A 23,372-nucleotide genomic window follows, 5' to 3' on the forward strand; every position below is an offset into this window, starting at 1 on the left:
GATGATCTGAGCCTGAACCAAGAGTTGGAGAGTTTACTGACTAAGCCACCCAGCGGGCCCCCTTTCTGAAGCTATTTATCCTTCTTTGTGATCCTACTTTCCTTCCTTCTGTGTTTCATGAAAATCTGTTATCCCTTCAGATACAACCAAAGTGTCTCTTCTGGACTCCCCTAGTTTTAGATGAATCTTTTTTCATGTGCCTCTTTTTGTTTCTGTAGGTGACTATCTTCCTTGCTATTGGAGGAGTCCAGTTTTATACCCCTGGTACTTAACACAGTGTCTGGCTGCTAGGGAGAGATCAGTAAATGTTTGTTGAAGATGAGTGTATTTTCAGTAGAAAACACTTGGGATGAGAAATTCCTGGTTTCCGTATTCTCTTAGATATCTCATGCCATGGTCCTGGTTCCTGAACTTAAACAGGATACCATCTTAGGACTAGGTAGCTTCAGTATTTGTCTGTTTGGTCTCAGACCCTTGGAAATTCCTGTTATATTCTGCTGTCCTGTCTCAAAGTGGAGATGTGTATACTTTGATATCCTCACCAACAAATAAAAATAATCTCTCTCTTTCTGAAGGTTTGCCTTAAGGTATTTTAAGGACACTTCTCCAGTCTTTCAAAGACTCTTCCTAGAGAGTTCAGATGCTAATCCAGTCCGCTATGGGCGCAGGCGGATGAAGCTTCGGGACCTAATGGAAGCAGCTTACAAGTTTCTGCAGCAAGAGCAGTTTGTGTTCCGGGAGCTCTGGGACTGGAGTGTGTGTGTCCCTCTGCTTAGAAGCCATGACACCTTGGTCCGCTGGTATGTAGCTGTTGGACTTTTCTTGTGTTTACGTGTGGGGATCACAGAGGGAGTGTAGAGTTCTGTGCATGAGGAGGGAAAGGAAGCTATGTAAAATGGGTTATTTTTGTGCTGGTGCCTTTTGTGTTCTTATTTCCTTAGTCATGTGTCCCTTTAGTGGAAAATGAGATGATATTAGTGGAGGTCCATTTTTTTTTGAGTTTTGTCAAGTGAATTCATTATGCCTGATTTGCATTTTCTACTCTCAAATGTATTATAGTAATTCTGTAAGATTTCCTTTTCTTTTTTAAGAGTTTATTTATTTAGTTAAGTAATCTTTACATCCAGCATGGAGCTCGAACTCCCCACTCTGGGATCAAGAGTTGCATGCTCTACCAACTGAGCCAACAGGCACCCCTTAAGATTTCCTTTTTTAGTGTTTGGTTAGCTAAGAAATTTTCTTTATTCTTGAGACTCAGCTGCTTGTCCTGAGTTTTTATACTTTGATTTTCTCCAGGTACACAGCCAATTGTCTTGCTTTGGTCACCTGTATGAATGAAGAGCACAAGTTATCATTCCTTAAGAAGATTTTTAATAGTGAGGAACTGATCCATTTCAGGTTGAGGTAAGAAGGGGGATTCCCAGAGATCTTGATGTGGCTTTGCTATGCATTAAAGTAATTGATGAAATCCTCATTTTCCACAGGTTACTAGAAGAGGCCCAGCTGCAGGACTTGGAGAAGGCCTTGGTTTTGGCTAATCCAGAAACTTCCCTTTGGCGTAAGGAGAAGGAGCTACAGTACTTACAGGGTCATCTTGTTTCAGCTGACCTCTCTTCCAGGGTGACTGCTGTCTGTGGTGTGGTGCTGCCTGGGCAGCCACCAGTCCCTAGAGAGCAGGTATGTTGGCATCAGTAGGGTGTGTGTCCTCTTCCCCTTCTTAAACACCAAGTGTGCTTTCCTCCTTGGCGGGGCTCTGTGTTATTGGTGTGAGTCAAATTGAGTTTGCCAGATTGCTGTTCCATTTACAGAAGTATTCAGAAGAGATTAAGAAAAATTTACCCAGGGCCCTCTTCTGATATTTCCTTTGTTTCTGTTTGGTGTTAAATTAGAAACTCTAATGATCCCCATGTGAGGCTTTTCACTTCAGCAGAGCTCTTCCATATATTCTCTCTGTGACATTGTGTAGCACATGGATGTGATACCATATTTATGTGAAACAAAGGTAGAATGACTAGTCTGGAGACCTTTGGACTCCCCTTTGACAGAGACAGGACTAGGCCCAAGTAAAACTCCCCAGCAACTTCTTTCTGTCATAACATTCGTTTTGCTCATTGTGTGGGAGGCCAGTAACTGTAGTGAACTTCCCCCTGCTGTATGAAATGGGCTTTTTCCAAGAATGTGACTCCAGACCCACAGTTTTGAAAGGTTTATAGATTATAATCTAGCTCTATAATCTGAAACTGATGGGAGCCAGTCTGTTTTTCCCCAGCTGTCTTCAGTCAGTTGTCACTTTATGTGATGGTTGGATTCACCCAGTTTTCTTTTTGGATGATGTCCTAAGTCATTTCTTGAACCATTAGTTTGTCCACTAGGCAGTACAACTAAAAAAAAATCATAATAAGGGGTGCCTGGCTGGCTCAGTTGGAAGAGCATGTGGCTCTTGATCTTGGGGTCATGAGTTTGATCCCCACGTTAGGTATAGCAATCACTTCAAATAAATAACATTAAAAAATAATAAAAATTTTAAAAAGCATAATATGTGGGGGTGCCTGGATGGCTCAGTGGGTTAAGGCCTCTGCCTTCGGCTCGGGTCATGATCCCAGGGTCCTGGGATTGAGCCCCGCGTCAGGTTCTCTGCCCTGTGGGGAGCCTGCTTTCCCCTCTCTCTCTCTGCCTACTGTGTTCTCTGTCTGTCAAATGAATAAATAAAACCTTTAAAAAAATAAAATAAAGGAAAAAATAAAAAAATAATAAAGCACAATATGTGTTAAAAATGCACATCTTAAATGTGCAGCTCAGTGATCATTTGTAAACTGAAAATATCTATGTAACAAGTAGTAGGACACCAGCAGTTCCACAGGCCCTTGTCTTTCCCTTTGGTCACTAAGAATCTCCCAACCCCAACTACTCTCTTAACATAGATTAGGTTCTAAGCATTAGAATTTTAATACCGGGAAGGATTCCAGTTGGGGTGGCCCTGATGTTGAGTAGCAGTGACGAGGCACTGGGGCAGAAGTACAGAATGATGCTTTGGCCTGCTAAACTGTTGAGAGTAACAGCCCTATAGACTTCAAGCTTCCAGCCCTGGGGTATCTGGATGGCTCCGTCAGTTAAGTGGTTAAGCATTTGACTTTGGCTCAGGTCAGGATCTCAGGGTCCCAGGATCCAGCCCTATATATCTCTTCATGGCCAGTGGGGAGTCTGCTCATTCCTCTGTCTCTTCCCCTGCTTGTACTCTCTCTCTCTCAATAAATAAAATCTAAACAAACAAACAAACAAACAAAACAAAACAAAAAACTTCCAGTCCTGAATCTCATTTTGTCCTCACGTATCTATAGGGGACTGGCCATGTTTGAGAAGTTATTATTCCTTAGAAGTTCTTAAAATCCCACTTTTCTAAAAGATCTTTTTCTCTATGTTATATTAGGTACATTGTTATTTGAAAGACAATTAAAAAAATTTTTTTATTCATTTATTTGAGAGAGAGAGAGCATGAGCTGGGAGAAAGGGAGAAGGAGAGGGAGAAGCAGATTCTTTTCTGAGTAGGAACTCTGATGTAGGACTTGATCCCAGGACTCCGGGATCGTGAACTGAGCTGGAGGCAGATGCTTAACTGACTGAGCCACCCGGGTGCCCTGAAATTTTTTTTTTAATGCAGTAAAATACAATATTTACTGTCTTCAACTTTTTTTCTTTCTTTCTTTCTTTTTTTTTTTAAATTTACATAAACTGTACTCCCAATGTGAGACTCAAACTCACAACCCTGAGATTAAGAGCCACATACTCTACTGACTGAGCCAGCCAGACCCCCCAACCATTCTTAAACAGTTTTAAATGTACTCTTCAGTGATGTTAACTATATTCATTGTTTTGTAAACAAACTCCAGAGCTTTTCATCTTGAAAAATGGGTAGAGTTAAAACTTTATACCCATTAAACATATTGGGAACATTATTATTTTTCACTTTTTGTTATGGAAAATGTGAAATATGTTTTAAAGTAGAAACGGAGTGACAAATCTCCATGTACCCATCACTTAATTTCAGTAATTATAAATTCATGATCATTTATAGTTCTGCACACTCTCTCTAAAATGTTATTTGAAGCAACTCTCATATATCACATCATTTCATGCCTAAATATTTCAGTATATATGTATAAAAGAAAATAACTTTAAAAAATCCATTATTCTTTATTATACCTGAAAAAATAACAATTTTGTAATAGAGTATCCTTTGAATGTCCATATTTCCCTGATCTATAAATATATCATGTGCATTCTTGATCTTAGATATGAAATCCTAGAATGTGGTGAAAGGAAGAAAAACTAATAAAAATTAAGTCATGAGATGAAGTTTGCCTCCATCCTTTCTTTGTGTATCAACTTTTTTGGCTTCTCAAACTTTGGGAAACTTTCCTTAAATTTGCTAGCAAATTCTGCCAAAAGGAAAAATTCATCTTTATTTTGTATAACATACCTATTAATATTATAGTTCTGGTGCTACTAATTTATTTAGAGGTTTATGTAAAGATCAGTGGAAGCATTGTAGAAATTAACTTGTGCCCCTTGGAGGAAAGACTGTTGACATGCCTTTTATTTTTCTTTTATCTCCTTAGGCTAGTACTAGGAATTCTTCTCGTGAACAGGAGCTGGCCTTTAGGTCTTATGTGCTGGTTGATTCAGTCTGCAGAAATCTTCAAACACTGGCTATGGCAGTGGCTTCTCAGAATGCTGTGTTGTTGGAAGGACCAATAGGATGTGGCAAAACTTCCTTAGTTGAACACTTAGGTGCAATGACAGGTAGACAGAAGCCCCCTCAACTTCTTAAAGTCCAGCTTGGAGATCAGACCGATAGTAAGGTAATTAAGATACAGCAAATTTTGGTGGGTTCACATGCTTGAATTAAAGTACTCTTTTTGCTAGGGGAAGATGGGAATAGTTACTGGTCTTCCTTGTAACTGATGGGACCAACGTGCAAAAACATTAAGTGCCTGTTTATATCCATATAGAAGTTTAATAAAAGAATTAGTCAAAAGATGTGGCATTGGCATCTCAGATGTGTGGGTTCAGTAATACATTATCCTCTTCCTGCAGATGCTGCTGGGAATGTACCGCTGCACAGATGTCCCAGGGGAGTTTGTGTGGCAACCTGGTACTCTCACACAGGCAGCCACAAAGGGACACTGGATCCTTCTGGAGGATATTGACTATGCTCCCTTAGACGTGGTATGTCATTTCACTAATTATTTGCTGATTTCCTATATTTTTTTTTCTTTCTAAAGATTTTTATTTATTTATTTGAGCAAGAGAGAGCACTGGGGGAAGAAAGGCAGAGGGAGAGGGAAAAGGGAGTCCTACATGGGGCTCGATCCTGAGTCCTGGGATCGTGATCTGAGCTGAAGGCAGAGACTTAACGGACTAAGCCACCTAGGTGCCCATGATTTCCTATCTTTGAAGAGCATATTGTTAATAGTGATTTGGGGAGATAATATAAACAACATAGGTGTTTGCAGTACCTGGGTGGCTCAGATCATGATCCTAGGGTCCTGGCATCGAGCCCCATGTGGGGCTGTCTGCTCAGTGGGGAGTCTCCTTCTCCTTCTCCCTCTGCCCACTCCTCTGCTTGTTCTCTCTAATTCTCTTACTCAAATAAATAAATAAAATCTTAAAAAAAAAACAAACCGTAGATGTTTGATTAGAGATGGTATGTTTTCGGAGAAGCTCATTCATGATTACCTACCTATCTGGTTTGAGGTATGATTTACTTATCTGGTCTTCTGTTTGATAGATAAATTGGTAAAGTTCTGCTGGTGCTGTTTTGGTTGAGTAGAGTAGTCCCCCCTTATCTGCCATTCAGTTACCCACGGTTACTCATCCTAAGCAGATGATCCTCCTGATGTATCATCAGAAGGTCAATAGTAGCCTAACACTATATCACAGTGTTACAGTTATTCATCTCACTTTATCTTGTCATGTAGGGATTTTATCATCTCACATCTCCACAGGAAGGGTGAGTATAGTACAATAAGATAAAACCACAAGGCCGAGTATTTGTTGAGGCTTTTTACTTTCTTTTCTTTTTTCTTTTTCATCTTTTCCCCCGCTTTCCACACCCAAACTGAGGCTTTCCATTCTAGTGCTCTCTTCACTGGGGCAATTTTTTCAGGTAACAGGATACCTAGGAAGTCATTAGGATTATGGATTGTGGAATTAGAGCCAAACAAGGTAGGAGAACATAAGAGATATTCCATCCAAGCCATGATGTAGCCTAGGGATCTTTTGCTGTCCTGTAGTTAATTACATTCTTTGATGATCAAATCCAGATTCAAGACCAAACTGACAGTTTGTATTTTGCTCTCCCCTTGGCAGTGTTTGGTAAACATCAGAAAATTCTTCTGCATTGAGTCTCATTTTGTGTAGACCATTCCCCTTCTGTTCATACATTTGTTCTCTTCATACAAAGGGTATGTTGTTCATTTGAGTACATTTAATCTTCAATATCACTATACTGAGGTTGTGTTTACTTTAAAACATGCCTAGATCCCTTGATTATTGTTTTGTTGTTTTAGAATTTCTCAGCTAATAGTTAGCCCTTTATTATTTTAAGGTAGCTTTTACAGATTTCAGGATGATTTTCTGTAGTTTCAGGTTTTGGAGTTATTTGGAGTTGCTCCTACATTATTTTGGGCTTTCCTTTCAGCTTCTAGCCCAGTGTGAAATAATGATGCTTAGTAAAATTGTCTGATATTTTAGAACCCTCTTTCTGACTCTTTGGTCCTCTTACTTTGTTTTTTCTTTTTAAGCTTCCTCTGCAAACTTATGTTCCCTACATCTATATGCTTGAAAAATTTCTCCATTTTGTCCCTAGCTGGTGGAAATTCAAGATGTCCAAATGGAACTTACCGCTCTTTCTCAGAACAGCCTTTTCTGCCATAGTTAGCAAGCCAGAAGTTTGATTTCTCTTTCTAGTCTCTTATTCATTTAGTCTTATATTGCTTTGCACTTTTTTTTATCTCTTTATTTTATTCTCTTCTATCCCACTGCCTTAGTGCAGGGTTTACTTCTATCCATCTATGTAGCCATCATGCTTTGTTACCCGACTAGTCTCTTCTTTTTGTTTTCTTTTGTTTTCCTTTCCTGCCAGCCAAACATCTATCTGTACAACTATCCTGTCTTTGTTTTTGCCTCTTTCCTGTAGGCTAGCGCCCTTGCAGTTTATATTCCATGTTGTCGTGCAGTTGATTTTCTAAAATGGAAATTATAGTATTCCCCCCCAGGCTAAAATCCTCTTAATATCTTTCATGAGAGAATTCAAACTCCTTAGCTCAACACAGCAGACCCTTAATCATTTATCTCTACATTTTGTAGTTTTTTTTTTTTTTTTTTTTTTTTTTAAAGATTTTATTTATTTACTTGAGAGAGAGACACTGAGAGAGAGCATTAACGAGGAGAAGGTCAGAGAGAGAAGCAGACTCCCCATGGAGCTGGGAGCCTGATGCGGGACTCGATCCCCGGACTCCAGGATCATGACCTGAGCTGAAGGCAGTCGTCCAACCAACTGAGCCACCCAGGCGTCCCTCTACATTTTGTAGTTTTTCACTATTTCGTATACATACTCTGCCCTAACAACTATGCTGTTAGGCATGTAGATTTTTATCCATTTGAATACTTTCTGCCTGGAGTATATATGCTATTTCTCTCCCATGAGACCTAATTCCTGCTCACATTTAAGACTCTGAATATCATTACTTCTGAGGTGGATTCTGTGCCCTGCTTCTACACCATTTCATTCTGACTCACAGTCACCTTTGGGGTCGCACTGATCATGCTGTATGGTGGTTTTCATGGCTATTCTTTCAGATGGTAGGCTGTAAAGCCTCAGTCGTATCTGGAGTTTTAGTGTCTGGCTTGGTTCTAATCCTTAGTAGGCACTTAGTGAATGTTGAATGAATAAATTGTACTGTTGAAGTGTAGGTGGCCCAGAAATTCCCATCTGCCTTTTGATCCCAGTTCATGCTATGAGAACCAAGGTTTCCTATAAGGATGTGCTCATCATTTGAAGAAACAATGTATGTTGGGTTTTTTGTTGTTGTTGTTGTTGTTACTTCTGCCTTAATAGTTTTATCAGTGGGGTTTTGTGGTTTAGGTTTCCGTGCTGATCCCTCTTTTGGAGAATGGAGAGCTCTTGATTCCTGGCCGAGGTGACTGTCTGAAAGTGGCTCCTGGATTTCAGTTCTTTGCAACTAGGAGGTATGTCCTATTAACCTTTCTATTCCCACTGTGGAGACTTTTCCTCATAAGTCCCCTCACTAGAATACTGAGTCCAAAAGTCCCTAGAGTAGAGTTTTCTGGGCCCACTTAAAGCAAGATCAGTTGGAACTGATGACAGATCCAGCCTTTTCATTCCTATTTTATTTTACTTATTTATTTTTAGAGATCTGTTTCCTATTTCAGGGCTCTGCTTTGTTCCATTGTTCATTTTTCTGTTTTACACCAGTGTCAGACTATCTTGATGACCGTAGCATTTTTAGATATAAGTAAGCTCTCTGCCCAACTTGGGGCTTGAACTCACGACCCTGAGGTTAAGATTTGCATATTGTACCGACTGAGCTAGCTAAATGCCCTTCATTCCTATTTTATTTCATTTAAAGATTTATTTATTTATTTATTATTAATGAATTATTTTAGAGAGAGCATGAGCAAGAGGGGCAGAGGGAGAGAGAGACAATCCTAAGCAGACTCCACACTGAACATGTTGCTCAATTTGGAGTTTGATTCTAGGACCTTGAGATCATGACCTGAGGCAAATCAAGAGTTGGCTGCTTAACAGACTGCACCAGCCATGTGCTCCAAGATTTATCTATCTTAGAGAGAGAAAGCGTGTACATATGAGCAGGGGGATGGGCAGAGGGAGAGGGAAAGAAAGAATCCTCAGGTAGACTCCTTGCCAAGGGCATTGCCCTACGTGGGACTCAATCCCAGGACCCTGAAATCATGACATTAGGTGAAATCAGGAGCTGGCTGTTTAACCAACTGAGCTGCCCAGGCACTCCCCTTCATTCCTATTTTAAGTAGAGGTAACTAAATCAGAAAATGAGAGGGTTTTTTTTCCGTCCACTTAAAAATATCCAGGTTTTTGTTTTTGTTTAAGATTTTATTTATTTGAGAGAGAGAGAGCATGTGAGGGGAGAGGGTCAAATGGAGAAGCAGACTCCTGATGTGGGACCCGATACTGGTACTCCAGGATCATGACCTGAGCCAAGGGCAGTCACTTTGACTGAGCTACGCAGATGCCCTAAAAATAACCAGTTTTTAAAAACTTTATCTTGGTTTCTTGTTTTTAGAAACAATCACTGGTGAGACTTTAGACAGCCTTGGATTTGAGTCCTGACACTGACATTTTGTATCTGTATGCACCTTGCTTGTCCAATAATGATGAGCCTAATAATACCTACTTTACAGCTTGATGTAATTGTAAAGACTAAATGAAATAATTTGTGTTAAAGATCTGTCACATAATAAGTGCCCAACTATTGGCCAGTCACAATGATGGTGATGATGATGACCTGTAGACTGTAAGCAGTTAAAAAAATTAAATATAAGCATCAACAAAGGAATAAAACCTAAACAAACTTGGTATATGTCCGTATTTGTATTTTATAACAACATGAACACAGTGATTTATTTCCTACTACTAGAATATATCTGTACACTTCTCCAAGGTTTTAATATGCCCAAGAATGACACTAATGTCACATTATATTTAATAGTTATACTAGTGTTGGCCTTGGTGAGCATTTAGAGGTGGAGTGTGGAGTTAACCTAACAGTTCTCAAGGAATACTTTGCTAGGCCCTGCTTTTTAAAAATAAACCCTATGAGGCACCTGGGTGGCTCAGTGGGTTAAGCCTCTGCCTTCAGCTCGGGTCATGATCTCGGGGTCCTGAGATCGAGCCCTGCATCGGGCTCTCTGTTTGGCAGGGAGCCTGCTTCCTCCTCTCTCTCTGCCTGCCTCTCTGCCTACTTGTGATCTCTCTGTCTGTCAAAGTAAAAGATAAATTTATTTTAAAAGATAATAAAAAATAAAAATAAACCCTGCTTTTATTCATAGGGATAGAGAAGTTCTTTCTTGCTATATGTTCATATCTCAGAAAGTCCCGGGACATTGTAGAAAGGTATCAGATCATATCTCATAAAGTCCTGGGAAATCGTAGAAGGGTGTCAGACAAATCTGAATTCATCCTTGGCTCTGCCATTTGTAGTCATAGATGAGTGATCAGGGGGTGTTAGTCTCCTCCTCTTTATGCCTTAGAAGAAAAGTAGCACACCATTGCCTCAGAAAGTTATGAGCATTGAACTAAATGGCCTAAATGCAAGCTTGTGGCTTGGCCTGGGTATGTATTTAATGAATATTCCTTCTTGAAATTTTTAATAATTTTGGGTACTGTAGCTTTTGGTAATAAGCACTGAACTTATTTTTAATGGTTTGGGCCTTGGATTATGTTTTGTCTTTCCTGAAGTTGTGTCTTGATGAAGAGAAACATGCTGTTAAGATCAAAACACCTAATATAATCATTTACAGTGATTAGAAAATAACTTGGTTAAAACTCTGTTATACACCCTTAGGAAAAGAGTCAGACTTGGGTGAACTGGCAGCCTTTCATTTGTCCTCTGCCCTGTGAGCCCAACATAGTGGTATCTGGCAACAGAACGGGTTGTGAGTGTTACTCAAATATGAGATAATGTCTAGCAAGGGCTACCCAGAGGCATAATTAAAGATTATAATTGGGAGTTTTTTTTTTTTTTTTAAAGATTTCATTTTATTTATTTGACAGAGAGAGATCACAGGTAGGTAGAGAGGCTGGCAGAGAGAGAGAGAGAGGGAAGCAGGCTCCCTGCCGAGCAGAGAGCCCGACGCGGGACTCGATCCCAGGACCCTGAGATCATGACCCGAGCCGAAGGCAGCGGCTCAACCCACTGAGCCACCCAGGTGCCCCTATAATTGGGAGTTTTGTGTAATTCTTTTTTTAAATTTTGAAATACAGACTCTTGAGCTGTGGAGGAAATTGGTATCGACCTCTAAATAGTCACGCTACTCTGTTAGACAAATACTGGACGAAAATTCACATGGATAACATGGATAAGACAGAACTGCATGAGGTATGTGGTTATCAGTGGGAAAATATCAATGCTTTTGTTTTTTACTTTTTCTTGTTTAAAGTTCCAGATATACATGTAAATAGAGGAAATAGTGTAATGAATCACCAAAATACTCATTAAGCTAAATTTAATAGTTAATGTACTAACATTTTACTGTATTAACTTCATCTAGTATTTTTTATTTGCTAATATATTTGAAAGCAAACCTCATAACATTTCATTCCTGAATACTTCAATGCATCTCTAAAAATTTAAGGGCCTTTTCATATGTAATCAAAATAACTATTATACCCAATAAAATGAACAGTAATGCATCAATACCATTTAATTCTCGGACTGTACTCACGTTTCCTCAATTGTTTCCAAAGATCCTTTTTTTTTTTAAGATTTTATTTGGGGCGCCCGGGTGGCTCAGTGGGTTGAAGCCTCTGCCTTCGGCTTGGGTCGTGATCCCACGGTCCTGGAATCAAGCCCGTGTCAGGCTCTCTGCTCAGCGGGGAGCCTGCTTCCTCCTCTCTCTGCCTGCGTCTCTGCCTACTTGTGATCTCTGTCAAATAAATAAATAAAATCTTTAAATAAAGGATTTTATTTATTTATTTGACAGAGATCACAAGTAGGCAGAGAGGCAGGCAGAGTGCGATGGGGTGGGGGGGTAGGGGAAGCAGGCTCTCCGCTGAGCAGAGAGCCTGATACGGGGTTTGATTCTGGGACCCTGAGATCATGACTTGAGCTGAAGGCAGACCCTTAATAAGCTACTGAGCCACCCAGGTGCCCTGATCTTTTTTTTTTTTTTTTTTTAATTTACTAAGTTGTTTTGTAACTACTGTCTTTCGCATTCAACAGCATGTTTTATTCTGGGTATAATGAAAATGAGATGAATTATTTCTTAGATTTTCTACATTGATTCACTTTGTGGTATTGCTGGTTATCCTCAGACGTTTAAGAGGTATACTCCTCTCTCCCTTGCTAACCCCCACTTTCCCCTTGTATCTACCCTGTCACTTGGAAAGCTTCTCATTCTACAATGCTTCATCTTGGAGCATAGCAAATAAAGCCCTGTCAGTAATTACATAGGCATGGGAGGGATGCTTTGCTCTTTCTTGGTGTAAATTTTTAGATAAATAAGTGAAATAAGACAACCTTATCAAATTTTTTATCCAGAATTTTCAGTGTTTATAAAACACCCAGGGGTTTTCAGGGTGTCTAGTTCACTGTATTACTGGAATCTCTCAGAAACCTTGTCTTTTTTTTTTTTTTTAAAGTTCCTGTTTATTTTATTTGACAGAGAGCGACACAGTGAGAGAGGGAACACAAGCAGGGGGAGTGGGAGAGGGAGAAGCAGGCTTCCCATTGAGCAGGGAGCCTGATGCAGGGCTTGATCTCAGAACCCTGGGATCATGACCTGAGCCCGAAGGCAGATGCCCAATGACTGAGCCACCCAGGTGCCCCAATCAGAAGCCTTGTCTTACTGATGTGATTTTATAAGTCTGCAGCCTATTTTGGACTTGGGAGTTACTTACCTCACTCTAGTTCCCAGTTTATTTCTGTGTCTCTCTGTATCCCCATTTTGCTGCCCTCAACTATAGCTCCTTTGGTAACTTCTTCACCTTTTTGTCCCAGCATCCACTCTGCCTGGCACTTTGTAAGCGCTTATTGTATTCTCTGCTGTCATGCAGCTCTTTGTTTTGCAGTTATAGAATTTCAGTGTTTAATTTTCATTCCTAAATTGCCACTCCGTTCTTGAAAGAAGAGGTCTGAAGTCCACATTTAGGTGTGATTTGTTGGGGATTGAAAGGATGAGAACAACATGGACTGCTACTTTTTTTCATCTTTCCATTCTTGTCATGAACAGCTATGAGTCATTCTGCTCACAGGAAACAGCAGAAGCACTCACCCCCTCACTTAAATGATGTGTATCATATTTAGACAGTTTACTTCGAGGAGTTCACTTATTCTTTTTATTTTATTTTATTTTTCCAGTGTTCCAAGGTTCATTGCGTATGCACCACACCTAGTGCTCTGTGCAATACGTGGCCTCCTTAATACCCACCACCAGGTTCAACCAACCCGCCACCCCTCTCCTTCAAAACCCTCAGTTTGTTTCTCAGAGTCCATAGTCTCATGGTTCGTTTTCTGCTCCAATTTCCCCCAACTCACTTCTCCTCTCCATCTCCCCATGTCCTCTGTGTTATTCCTTATGCTCCACAAGTAAGTGAAACCATATGATAAATGACTCTCTCTGCTTGTCTTATTTCACTCAGCGTAAGCTCCTCTGGTCCTGTCCATGCTGATACAAAAGTTGGGTATTCATCCTTTCTGATGGAGTTCACTTATTCATAAGCTTCTAGACATAATAATAAATTCTAATAACACTCTCCTGAATAAGTGGCTGGTGACTAAAACTCTTGGGTGCATTATTTAGGAAATAAAATAGTCTCCTAAGATGATCTCATGGGAAGCACAAGGAACTACATTTCTTTTGCTGCCAATTCCAGTCATCTTATGCCTAGAAAGATTGTCTTTGACTGGGGTGCCTGGATGGCTTAGTTGGTTAAGCATCCAACTCTTGATCTCAGCTCAGGTCTTGATCTCAGGGTCATGAGTTCAAGCCTTGCGTTGGGCTCCATGCTGGGTGTGGAGCCTACTTTATTTTTACTTTTATTTTTGTATTTATGTATATATATTGTGTTATGTTATTTAACATACAGTACCTCATTGGTTTTTGAGGTATTGTTCCATGATTCATTGTTTGTATATAAAACCCAGTGTGGAGCCTACTTTAAAAAAAAAAAAAAAGATCGGGGCAGTTGGGTGGGTCAGTTGGTTGGGCATCTACTTTGGCTCAGGTCATGATCCTAGCATTTTTGGATAGAGTCCCACATGGGGCTCCCTGCTCAACAGAGAGCCTGCTTCTCCCTCTCCCTCTGCCTGCTACTCCCCCTGCTTACGCTCTTTGTCTCTCACTCTCTCTGTCAAATAAGTATAATCTTTAAAAAAAAGAAAAAGATTGTCTTTGACTTGCTGAAATAATAAATTATACTTTAGAAAATGAGATATTTATATAGTGCTAAGTCTTTTTAGTTATTAAGTGCCAAAGAGTAAACCCTGGCAGTTGCTCAAATCCTGTCTCCTCCATACACCTTGAATGTGACCTCATGTCTTAGGTGATGGTGCCTTAGAAGGCCTGCTTTCTCTGCTGGCAGTGCCTAATCACAGCCATTAATTACCTCTCCCAGGTTCATCTTCTCCATGAAAGCTTCCTGGGTCTCCAGGGATGGCTGACCACATTGTAATTTTGATTTGGTTGTATATCTTCTTATACCAGATGATATTTCTTGAGGGTGGGCTATTTTCCTGTTGGTTTTGTTTTCCTACCCCTGGTGTTCCCAGTGTAAAGTGGGTACTTAATAAATGCCTATTAAAGGAATGAATCTCCAAAGTAAATATTAAATTGATAAAAGAACCGTATTATGTCATATTAGTTTATTAAATGACATTGTTTTTGACTTTTTACATTTATGGTAATAACAAAGATACTCTTTGGCTAAGGAAGAAAACGACTAGTTTGTGGGTAGTATAGATTTTTTTTTTAAGGATTTTATTTATTTGTTAGAGTGTACAAGCATGGGGGGCAGCAAGTAGAGGGAGAAGCAGCCTCCCCAACAAACAGGGAGCCCAATCTGGCACTTGATTCCAGGACCCTGAGATTATGACCTGAGCTGAAGGCAGACACTTAGCCAACGGAGCCACCCACGCTTCCTTATATAGTTCTTTTCTGTTCAGAACTTCTATGCCCCTGAACTCTTGCTATAGTGTAAAACTGATAAAGTTCTTTTTTCCATATAAAGATAGTTTTTTTCTCCATCCTGATGTTAAATATACATGCTTATTAAGTGGAATTACTACTTAGCAGTGAAAAGGACTAAACTAGTGGTACATGTGGTAATGTCTAGATGAATCTCAAAAACATTAGCTAAGTAAGAGATCCAAACTACACACTACATCTTGTATGATTCCATTTGTTTGTTTGTTTATTTATTTAAAGATTTTATTTATTTATTTGACAGAGAGAGACACAACTAGAGAGGGAGCACAGGCAGGGGGAGTGGGAGAGGGAGAAGCAGGCTCCCCACTGAGCAGGGAACCCCTTGCGGGGCTCCATCTCAGGACTCCGGGATCATGACCAAAGGCAAATGAGCCAAAGGCAGATGCTTAATGATTGACCCACCCAGGCACCCCATATGATTTCATTTATATGAGAGACTTGAAAGCAGATCCATAGGGATTATAATCCGATTCCTGATTCTCCCAGCCAGGGGTGTGGGGGAAGGGATTGATTATAGAAGGGACATGAGGGTACTTTTTGTTTAAGGGGTGATGGAGGGGCACCTGGGTGGCTCAGTCAAATAAGCATCTGACTCTTGATTTCAGTTCCAGTCTTGATCTTGTGGTCATGGGGTTGAGTCCTGTGTCTGGCTGCTACACTCAGCAGGGAGTCTGCTTTGATTTTTCTCTCTCCTTCTTCCCCTGCCCCTGCTTGCATATATGCATGCTCTCTCTCTCTCACTCGCTCTCTTTCTCTCTGTCTCGATAAATACATCTTAAAAATAGGGAAGATTATGGAAATAGTCTGTATTTTGTTTGTGGTGACCAAGGTCATGAATATATATGACCAATTTTATAAATCTTCCCTCCTTACAAAAAAAGTATGTTCTGTATTTTATTTTTTATTTTTTTTTTAAAGATTTTATTTATTTGTTTGACAGACAGATCACAAGTAGACAGAAAGGCAGGCAGAGAGGAGGAAGGAGGCTCCCCGCTGAGCAGAGAGCCTGATGTGGGGCCTGATCCCAGGACCCCGAGATCATGACCTGAGCCAAAGGCAGAGGCTTTAGCCCACTGAGCCACCCAGGCGCCCCTGTGTTCTGTATTTTAAAGATACATGTGTCTGTCCATTTAAATTTACTGATTTTGATACTCTTTTTCTGTTTAATTTTTCATCTATCTGAAATTGTTTTCAGCAATATTTCTTTAAAGTCCTTCAGTAAAAAAACAAGAATTAAAATCTTATACCTACTGGGGGTGCCTGGGTGGCTCAGAGGGTTAAGCCTCTGCTTTCAGCGCAGGTCATGATCTCAGGGTCCTGGGATCGAGCCCCACATCGTGCTCTCTGCTCGGTGAGAGTCTGCTTCCTCCTCTCTCTCTCTCTGCCTGCCTCTCTGCCTACTTGTGATCTCTATCAAATAAATAAATAAAATCTTTAAAAAAAAAATCTTATACCTACTACTTGAGATGACATTGTTAAAAGGTTGTAGATCCTTATCTTTGTAAATATGTATACATTACATATATAAAATAAGTGGATTTTTTTTTAAGATTTTATTTATTGATTTGACAGAGAGAGAGAGAGATCACAAGTACGCAGAGAGGCAGACAGAGAGAGGGGAAGGGAAGCAGGCTCCTCGCCGAGCCGAGAGCCCAATGTGGGGCTCGATCCCAGGACCCCGGGATCATGACCTGAGCCGAAGGCAGAGGCTTTAACCCACTGAGCCACTCAGGTGCTCCCCAGACAATATTTCTAATATATACATGTTTCCCTTCTTCTCAAATAGACTTGTCGGAATAAATCCATATCATAAAAGCTTATAATCCAATATTATGAGCACCAGGTATTATTCTGCAGAAAATTCTCAATAATTGTTGAAGTAAATAGAACTACATCATTTGGTTTTTAATTTCTGTCATTTGCTTTTTAAAGATCAGCTGCTTTTTATCAGTACTTAAAATTAGCTCCTTTTGAATAAATGAAACAAGATGGGTTCGGGAGGGAGACAAACCATAAGAGACTCTTTTTTTTTTTTTTTTTTTAAGATTTTTATTTATTTGTTAGAGAGAGAGAGAGATACAGAGTGCATGCACAGGCAGAGTGGCAGGCAGAGGGAGAAGCAGGCTCCCTGCCGAACAAGGAGCCTGATGCGGGACTCGATCCCAGGACGCTGGGATCATGACCTGAGCCGAAGGCAGCCGCTTAACCAACTGAGCCACCCAGGCGTCCCCCATAAGAGACTCTTAATCTCGCAAACTGAACGTTGCCAGGGGCAGGGGGGTAGGGTGGTTGGGTTATGGACATTGGGGAAGGTATGTGCTATGGTGAGTGCTGTGAATTGTAAACCTGGTGATTCACAGACCTGTACTTCTGGGGCTAATAATACATTATATGTTAATAAAAAAATAAAATATGTTAATTAAAATAAATTATAAAATAAAAATATGTTAATAAAAAATAAAAGATTAAAAAAAATTCGTTCCTTTTACTGTTTTCCTATTAACTGCTTCTGATTGCTTTTGCTGAGAAATTACCTAACTAGCATTACTGGAATAGTGTGTGTTAATTAATTTATTTATGAAGATTTATTTGTTTATTTTAAAGACTTTATTTATTTATTTGACAGACAGAGATAACAAGTAGGCAGAAAGGCAGGCAGGGGATGAGGGCATGGAGAAGTAGACTCCCTGCTGAGCAGAGAGCCTGATGTGGGACTTGATCCCAGGACCCTGGGATCATGACTGAGCTGAAGGCAGCGGCCCAACCCACTGAGGCACCCAGGCGCCCTATTTGTTTATTTTAGAGAAAGTGTGTGCATGTGAGCATGTGGGTTGGAGGGGTAGAGGAGAATCTCAAGCAAACTCCGTGCTGAGCGCAGACCCTACCTCAGGTCTCAGTCTCACAACCTGAGATCCTGACCTGAGCAAAGCCAAAAGTTGAACATTTAACCAACTAAGCCACCCAGGTGCCCCTAGCATTGTGTTTAAAATTAAAGTAGTACTTTCAGGATTCTTAAGTGAGTAAATTCCTGGGACTTGATATATATGTTGCCTGGAGACCCTTTTCCCATCTGGCTTCTACACCCTCAGTTGTGTAAATGGTGAGATTGCCAGATTACTGTGTTCTGTCTAGCAAAAAGTTGTGATCTTTGAGGGGGAAAGGGGTATGGGCAGAAGTTCTTATACAGTAGTTCCCCTTATCCTTGGTCTGCTTTTTGTGCTTTCAGTTACCCACGGTGAACCTCAGTCCAGAAACAGATGGTCCTTCTGATGTGTAGTCAGAAGGTCAATAGTAGCCTGACACTGTATCATAATGCTTGGGTCATTCACCTCACTTCATCGTGTAGGCATTTATCATCTCACATTATCATAGTACATGTTATTTTGAGAGACCACAGCCATATAATTTTTATTAAATTGAGTTGTAATTGTTCTATTTTATCATTAGTTATTGTTGTTAATCTCTTAGTGTGCCTAATTTATACATTAAACTTTATCATAGGTATGTCTGTTTTGGAAAAAAACATAGTATATATAGGGTTTCATTCTATCTGTTGTTTTAGGCATCCACTGGGGATCTTGGGGTACTACTGTACTTGGTACAAATTTCATACAGAAATTCATTTTTTGCTTGACTACTATTAGCAGGAATGTACATGTGCTTTTATTTATTTATATAGAAAGATTTATATATTTATTTGGGAGAGAGTAGAAGCGAGAGTGGGTTGGGGAGAGACAGAAGGAGAAAGAGAAACCTTGAGCAGACTCACTGCTGAGCAAGGGCCCCAGTGCAGGGCTTGATCCTAGGACCCTAAGAGCTGAAATCAAGAGCTGGCTGCCTAACCAAATGAACCACCCAGGCATCCCTTACATGTGCTTTTAAAAATCACTGTGTCTGCTGCTAAATTCTCTTTGTTTTTTTTTCCCCTCTGTCTGTCAGGTTCTTCAGAACAGATATCCCAGCCTTTTGGCAGTAGCTGATCACCTGCTTGACATTTACATCCAACTTACTGGAGAGAAGCATCTCTCTCGCAGTGATAGTTCTGTTACCTGTGAACAGGCACCTGAGGAAGTTTCAGAAACCAGAAGAGAAAACAAAAGACTAAGCCTTGAGGGAAGAGAATTGTCTCTAAGGTATGAGTTGTTATTTTATTTATTTTTTTAAGTAGGCTCCATGCCTATGCTGGGTCTCGAACTCATGACCCTGAGGTCAAACATCGCATACTCCACCAATTGAGCCAGCCAGGTGCCCCTTGAGTTGATGATTTAAAAATTGCTTTCCTTAAAAGTTCTTAGCAGCTAAGACTGAATGGTTATGAGAAGTCCAGTTTGAAATTAGACCTATGGAGTGCTTCGTGGTGTTGGATCCTATTTTTAGGTCCTATAGTTAATGATTAGGAAGGCTTATAAAGGGAATATATTATTTTAGCTTTAAAAAATATCTTCGGGGGCACCTGACTGGCTCAGTGGGTAGAACATTCAACTCTTAGAGTCATGAGTTGAAGCCCCACGTTGGATATGGAGGCTACTTAAAAAAAAAAAAGAAAGAAAATAACTTTAAAAGTCAAGGTTGAGATTACTTACTGATGTAATTCTTTCACTAGCTTTTCTTTTGTGACAGTTGGGGTCTTAAATAAGACCCTTGGAGTTTGCTATATATAGTGAGTTCTGTACCTTTACTTTCTTTTCTCAGTGGTTGATTTGCCTTTTGAGAAGTGAGCATTAGGAATGGCCAACTCCCCTGTGTTTGCTCTGAGAGTTAGTTGCCCACCCTCCCAACCTTGTCTGGCATGGATTGGAGTAAAATGTGGAATAAGAGTAAGTGGAAATCCCACTTACTCTTTCCCCTGCACTTTATTGTTCAGCAGTGACCAATTTTAGTAAGTGGATTTCCACTTACTCTTTCCCCTGCACTTTTTTGTCTTTATAATGCCAGAGAAACAGAGAGACTTCATTGTCAGGTGTTCCCTAGATTTACGTGGATTGAATTTAACTTTGATGCTTTTGATGTCTTTGGCCTATGGTCTTTTATTTCCTGGCTTTTTTTTTTTTTTTAAAGGGATCTACTGAATTGGTGTAATAGGATTGTCCATTGTTTTGACAGTCTTTCTTCATCAGCATCCTTAAATATTTTTCAAGAGGTAAGATAGAGTCTTCCTGTTTGTTTTCTTTCTATTCTGTAAGGCTGTTGATTTTCATTGTTATTTTCTGTCTCTTGGCTGCTATCAGAACTTTTCTTTTGCGTTTATTATCCCTAGCTGATTAAAACTAAATTAATGTTGTCTTAAAACTAATTGGGCTTAATCAATGTTTTTTGGTTTTTAAACAGATTACTACGAATTGCAAGTATAGTTTAGACAGAGTAAAACAGACACGGAAAAATAAAATGAGAAGAAAATCTCCCAGGTGTTAATAAAGTAAAATATCAAGTGTTTCTAAAATGTTTAGTATTAGAAGCACTGGGCTGGCTCAGTCAGTGGAGCATAAAACTCTTGATCATGTGTTTGAGCCCCATTTTGGGCATGGAGCCTACTTAAAAAATGCTCAGTATTTATTTTTACATATAATTTCATTGTCTGATAGAGTTGTATTTGTCTGATCCCTCCACTTGCTGAATAGGGTCTTTTGCTTTAGTCGAGAGGAATTTATGTGGGGGTTACAAAGTATAGCCTTGTATGCTGGGCTTGGCCAAAAAATGTGTTGTGTGGGAGGGAAACCTGATTGAATTACAACTCTACCATATTCAGTAAGAACAGGGAGAATTTTATTTCTGCTTGCTTAAAAATAAAAGTGCTACTGTATGGAGATCTGTGGGATCTTAAAGCAGTGACCAATTTTGATTATAAAGTGTTTTTAAGGTTTTTAAGGGTACTCGCGTGGCTTAGTCAGTTAAGCATTTAGCTCAAGTCATGATCTCAGGATTGTGAGATTGAGCCCCACATCAGGCTCCACCCTGGGCATGGAGCCTGTTTAAGCTTTTCTCTTCTTCTCTGCTTGGTCTTTCTGGCCTAGCCAGCCCCTCTATTAAACTATTAAAGGTCCATCAAGAGTCACCTTGCTTAACTTAATAAACTCATGTATGGTCCAAAGGGACCCTAGTGAATAAAAAAAGACATTTCCTACTCCTGGTAATGCCAAGGGTTTTTGAAGCTCTGTCCTTCAGGTATTAGGGACAAGGATTAGGTAAATTCTCTCTCTCTTTTTAAATGCTTAGATTAAGTTTATTGATAATTTACACTTGGTGGTAGCAGAGCTATGAGTGTTTACCACACTCATAGTATCCTTTCTATTCTCATTTTTTGTCTTGTCTTTCCTGTAAATAGAAATTTAGCAAAATGCTTAATGTATTCAAATTTGAAGTTTTTTGGGTAGAATTTACTTTTGGTGGTGATATGTACTCTATATTTAATTACATCAGAAGACCTATCTGGTGGTGCCTGGGTGGTTCAGTGGTTCAGTTGGTTAAGCCTCTGACTCTTGACCTTAGCTCAGTTCTTGATCTCGTGAATTCAAGCCCACGTTTTGTACTTTGAACACACATACACACACACACCCCACCCCCACACCACCACCAAAAACACATACCTGGTTGGCCTATCAGTAATTGCTGAGATTAAGTACTGGATTAGGGTAATGATAATGTGGTCTTTTTATGGCGCACCAGGAGTTTGCCTTTATAGCTAGAAAGTAAACTTTTGGTATTACTTCTATGGCTTAAGAGTCAGTTCCCCCCCCACCCCCCATGAACCATAGACCTAATGATTAACACTAATTCTGTTTTTGCCTGAATTTCAGATTTGTAAAATGAAGCTTTTTTTTTTTTTTAATTATTTATTTTAGAGAGAGAGAGTGAGCAAGGATGGGGGGAGAGGTAGAGGGAGAGGAGGAGAGTCCTCAAGCAGATTCCATGCTGAACACAGAGCCCAGTGTGGGGCTTGATCCCAGGACCTTGACATCATGACCTGAGCCGAAATCAAGAATCAGACACTCAACCAACTGAGCCACCCAGGCGCCCTGTAAAGTGAAGCTTTTTCTGTTTGCTTGTTTGTTTTTTCCCTAATTAGTATTTTGATAGTAAAGCCTTCACATTTGTTTGTATCCTATCTCTATTATGGTAAGGTCCTTGAGTCTAGGGCTGGTACCTTATTTTTATTCTCCTTAGTCTTACAGAAATGTTCCTGCTGGTTTTTTGTTCTTTTTGTGGCCAGAATGGTGGTGCTCTGTTATTAATGAGGTATTTTAAAAAATCAGTTGACATTGACCTTGGTTATTTTAATAGGCTCTGGACTGTTTCACAGCAATGCTTTCTAAGCATACAAGCAAACTGAAAATGGCAGAAATTATTGGAAGTAAATTGAACATTTCCAAGAAAAAGGTATGTAGTGCTATTTTTACTTCTCTGTTGAAAGGAAGCTGGGTATTTACTTTACTTGCTAGTCTCTGGTCCTTACCTGGAACAGTTCCTTTGCAATAACTACCTCCTTTGTCAAAGTTGGTAGTTTCGTTGTTACCTGTCATGGACATTAAGCTCTTACTATCTCTTAAGTAAGTAGTTCTGATATGTTCTGCATTCTTAAAGTGTGCACACATGCATGTACCACATGCATGCTTTATTTAAAATGTACCACATGCATGCTTTATTTTCTTCAGTGTTTTAATGAAGATGTTATTCTGTAGATTGTGGGCTCAGGACTGGAACTGTTTTATTAACACCTTTGTCTGTAGTTTTATTCAGGATTAGATTTTTTCCCACTTTTCATTAATGTCAAACATAAGAAAAGTTAAAAAGAATAGTACCAACAGACACCAAGAATAGTACAAAGAATAGTACTTAGGTTCATTGCTAACATTTTTAATACTTTGCTGTTCCTATTTTATTACAAAATACATATTTTTGGAGGAGAGAGCCTTTCAGCAGTAGTGATGGTAGCCAGGAAAATGTCTAAGGTCTATCATGCAGCAGATACCTGGCATTCCCAAATAAATGATGACACAAAAAACCCTTATGTCAGGAACTGATATAGAAGTATTCCTTAGGGTTCTGAAACTGTTGGGATGGTTTTAGCTGCAGGTGACAGAACATCTACCAAAAGGGGCTTAAGTAATAATTATAGTAGGCAAAAGAAAAGAAAAGAAAAAGAAACTACCACAATTGGGTTAAAAAGAACAGTATTTATCCCCTTTGGTTGAAGAAAGATTTGTTTTCCCTGAACACTTTGCTACCCCTTTCATTCCTGCCCCAAATCTAAACAAAATCTGGGTTCTTAGGTTGGTGACAAGGACAAAAGAGGAACGAAACGGCTGTTGGGTAGATATCCTGGAAGCACCTGTCACAGCTTCTTTCTGTGTTCTGGCTGTAGGGAGATGCACCATGGTTCCATCAAGTCA

At 39.7% G+C, this 23,372-nt stretch overlaps 1 protein-coding gene across 2 annotated transcripts in view; it reads left to right on the forward strand.

Moving 5' to 3' along the window:
* MDN1 (midasin AAA ATPase 1) overlaps window positions 1-23,372 on the forward strand; it is a 167,726-nt gene that overhangs the window by 17,268 nt on the left and 127,086 nt on the right. For both annotated transcript variants that reach the window (XM_045075838.1, XM_045075839.1), the window contains exons 3-12: window positions 576-800; window positions 1,297-1,404; window positions 1,485-1,677; window positions 4,617-4,859; window positions 5,095-5,226; window positions 8,147-8,250; window positions 11,045-11,159; window positions 18,925-19,118; window positions 20,044-20,125; window positions 22,264-22,359. In XM_045075838.1, the coding sequence (XP_044931773.1) occupies window positions 576-800; window positions 1,297-1,404; window positions 1,485-1,677; window positions 4,617-4,859; window positions 5,095-5,226; window positions 8,147-8,250; window positions 11,045-11,159; window positions 18,925-19,118; window positions 20,044-20,125; window positions 22,264-22,359 (1,492 nt within the window). The remainder of the gene's footprint in view (window positions 1-575; window positions 801-1,296; window positions 1,405-1,484; window positions 1,678-4,616; window positions 4,860-5,094; window positions 5,227-8,146; window positions 8,251-11,044; window positions 11,160-18,924; window positions 19,119-20,043; window positions 20,126-22,263; window positions 22,360-23,372) is intronic.

Source organism: Mustela putorius, unplaced genomic scaffold (assembly GCF_011764305.1).
Source record: "Mustela putorius furo isolate JIRA1106 unplaced genomic scaffold, ASM1176430v1.1 tig00000166_pilon_pilon_pilon, whole genome shotgun sequence".
In the NCBI taxonomy this organism is placed as follows: domain Eukaryota; kingdom Metazoa; phylum Chordata; class Mammalia; order Carnivora; family Mustelidae; genus Mustela; species Mustela putorius.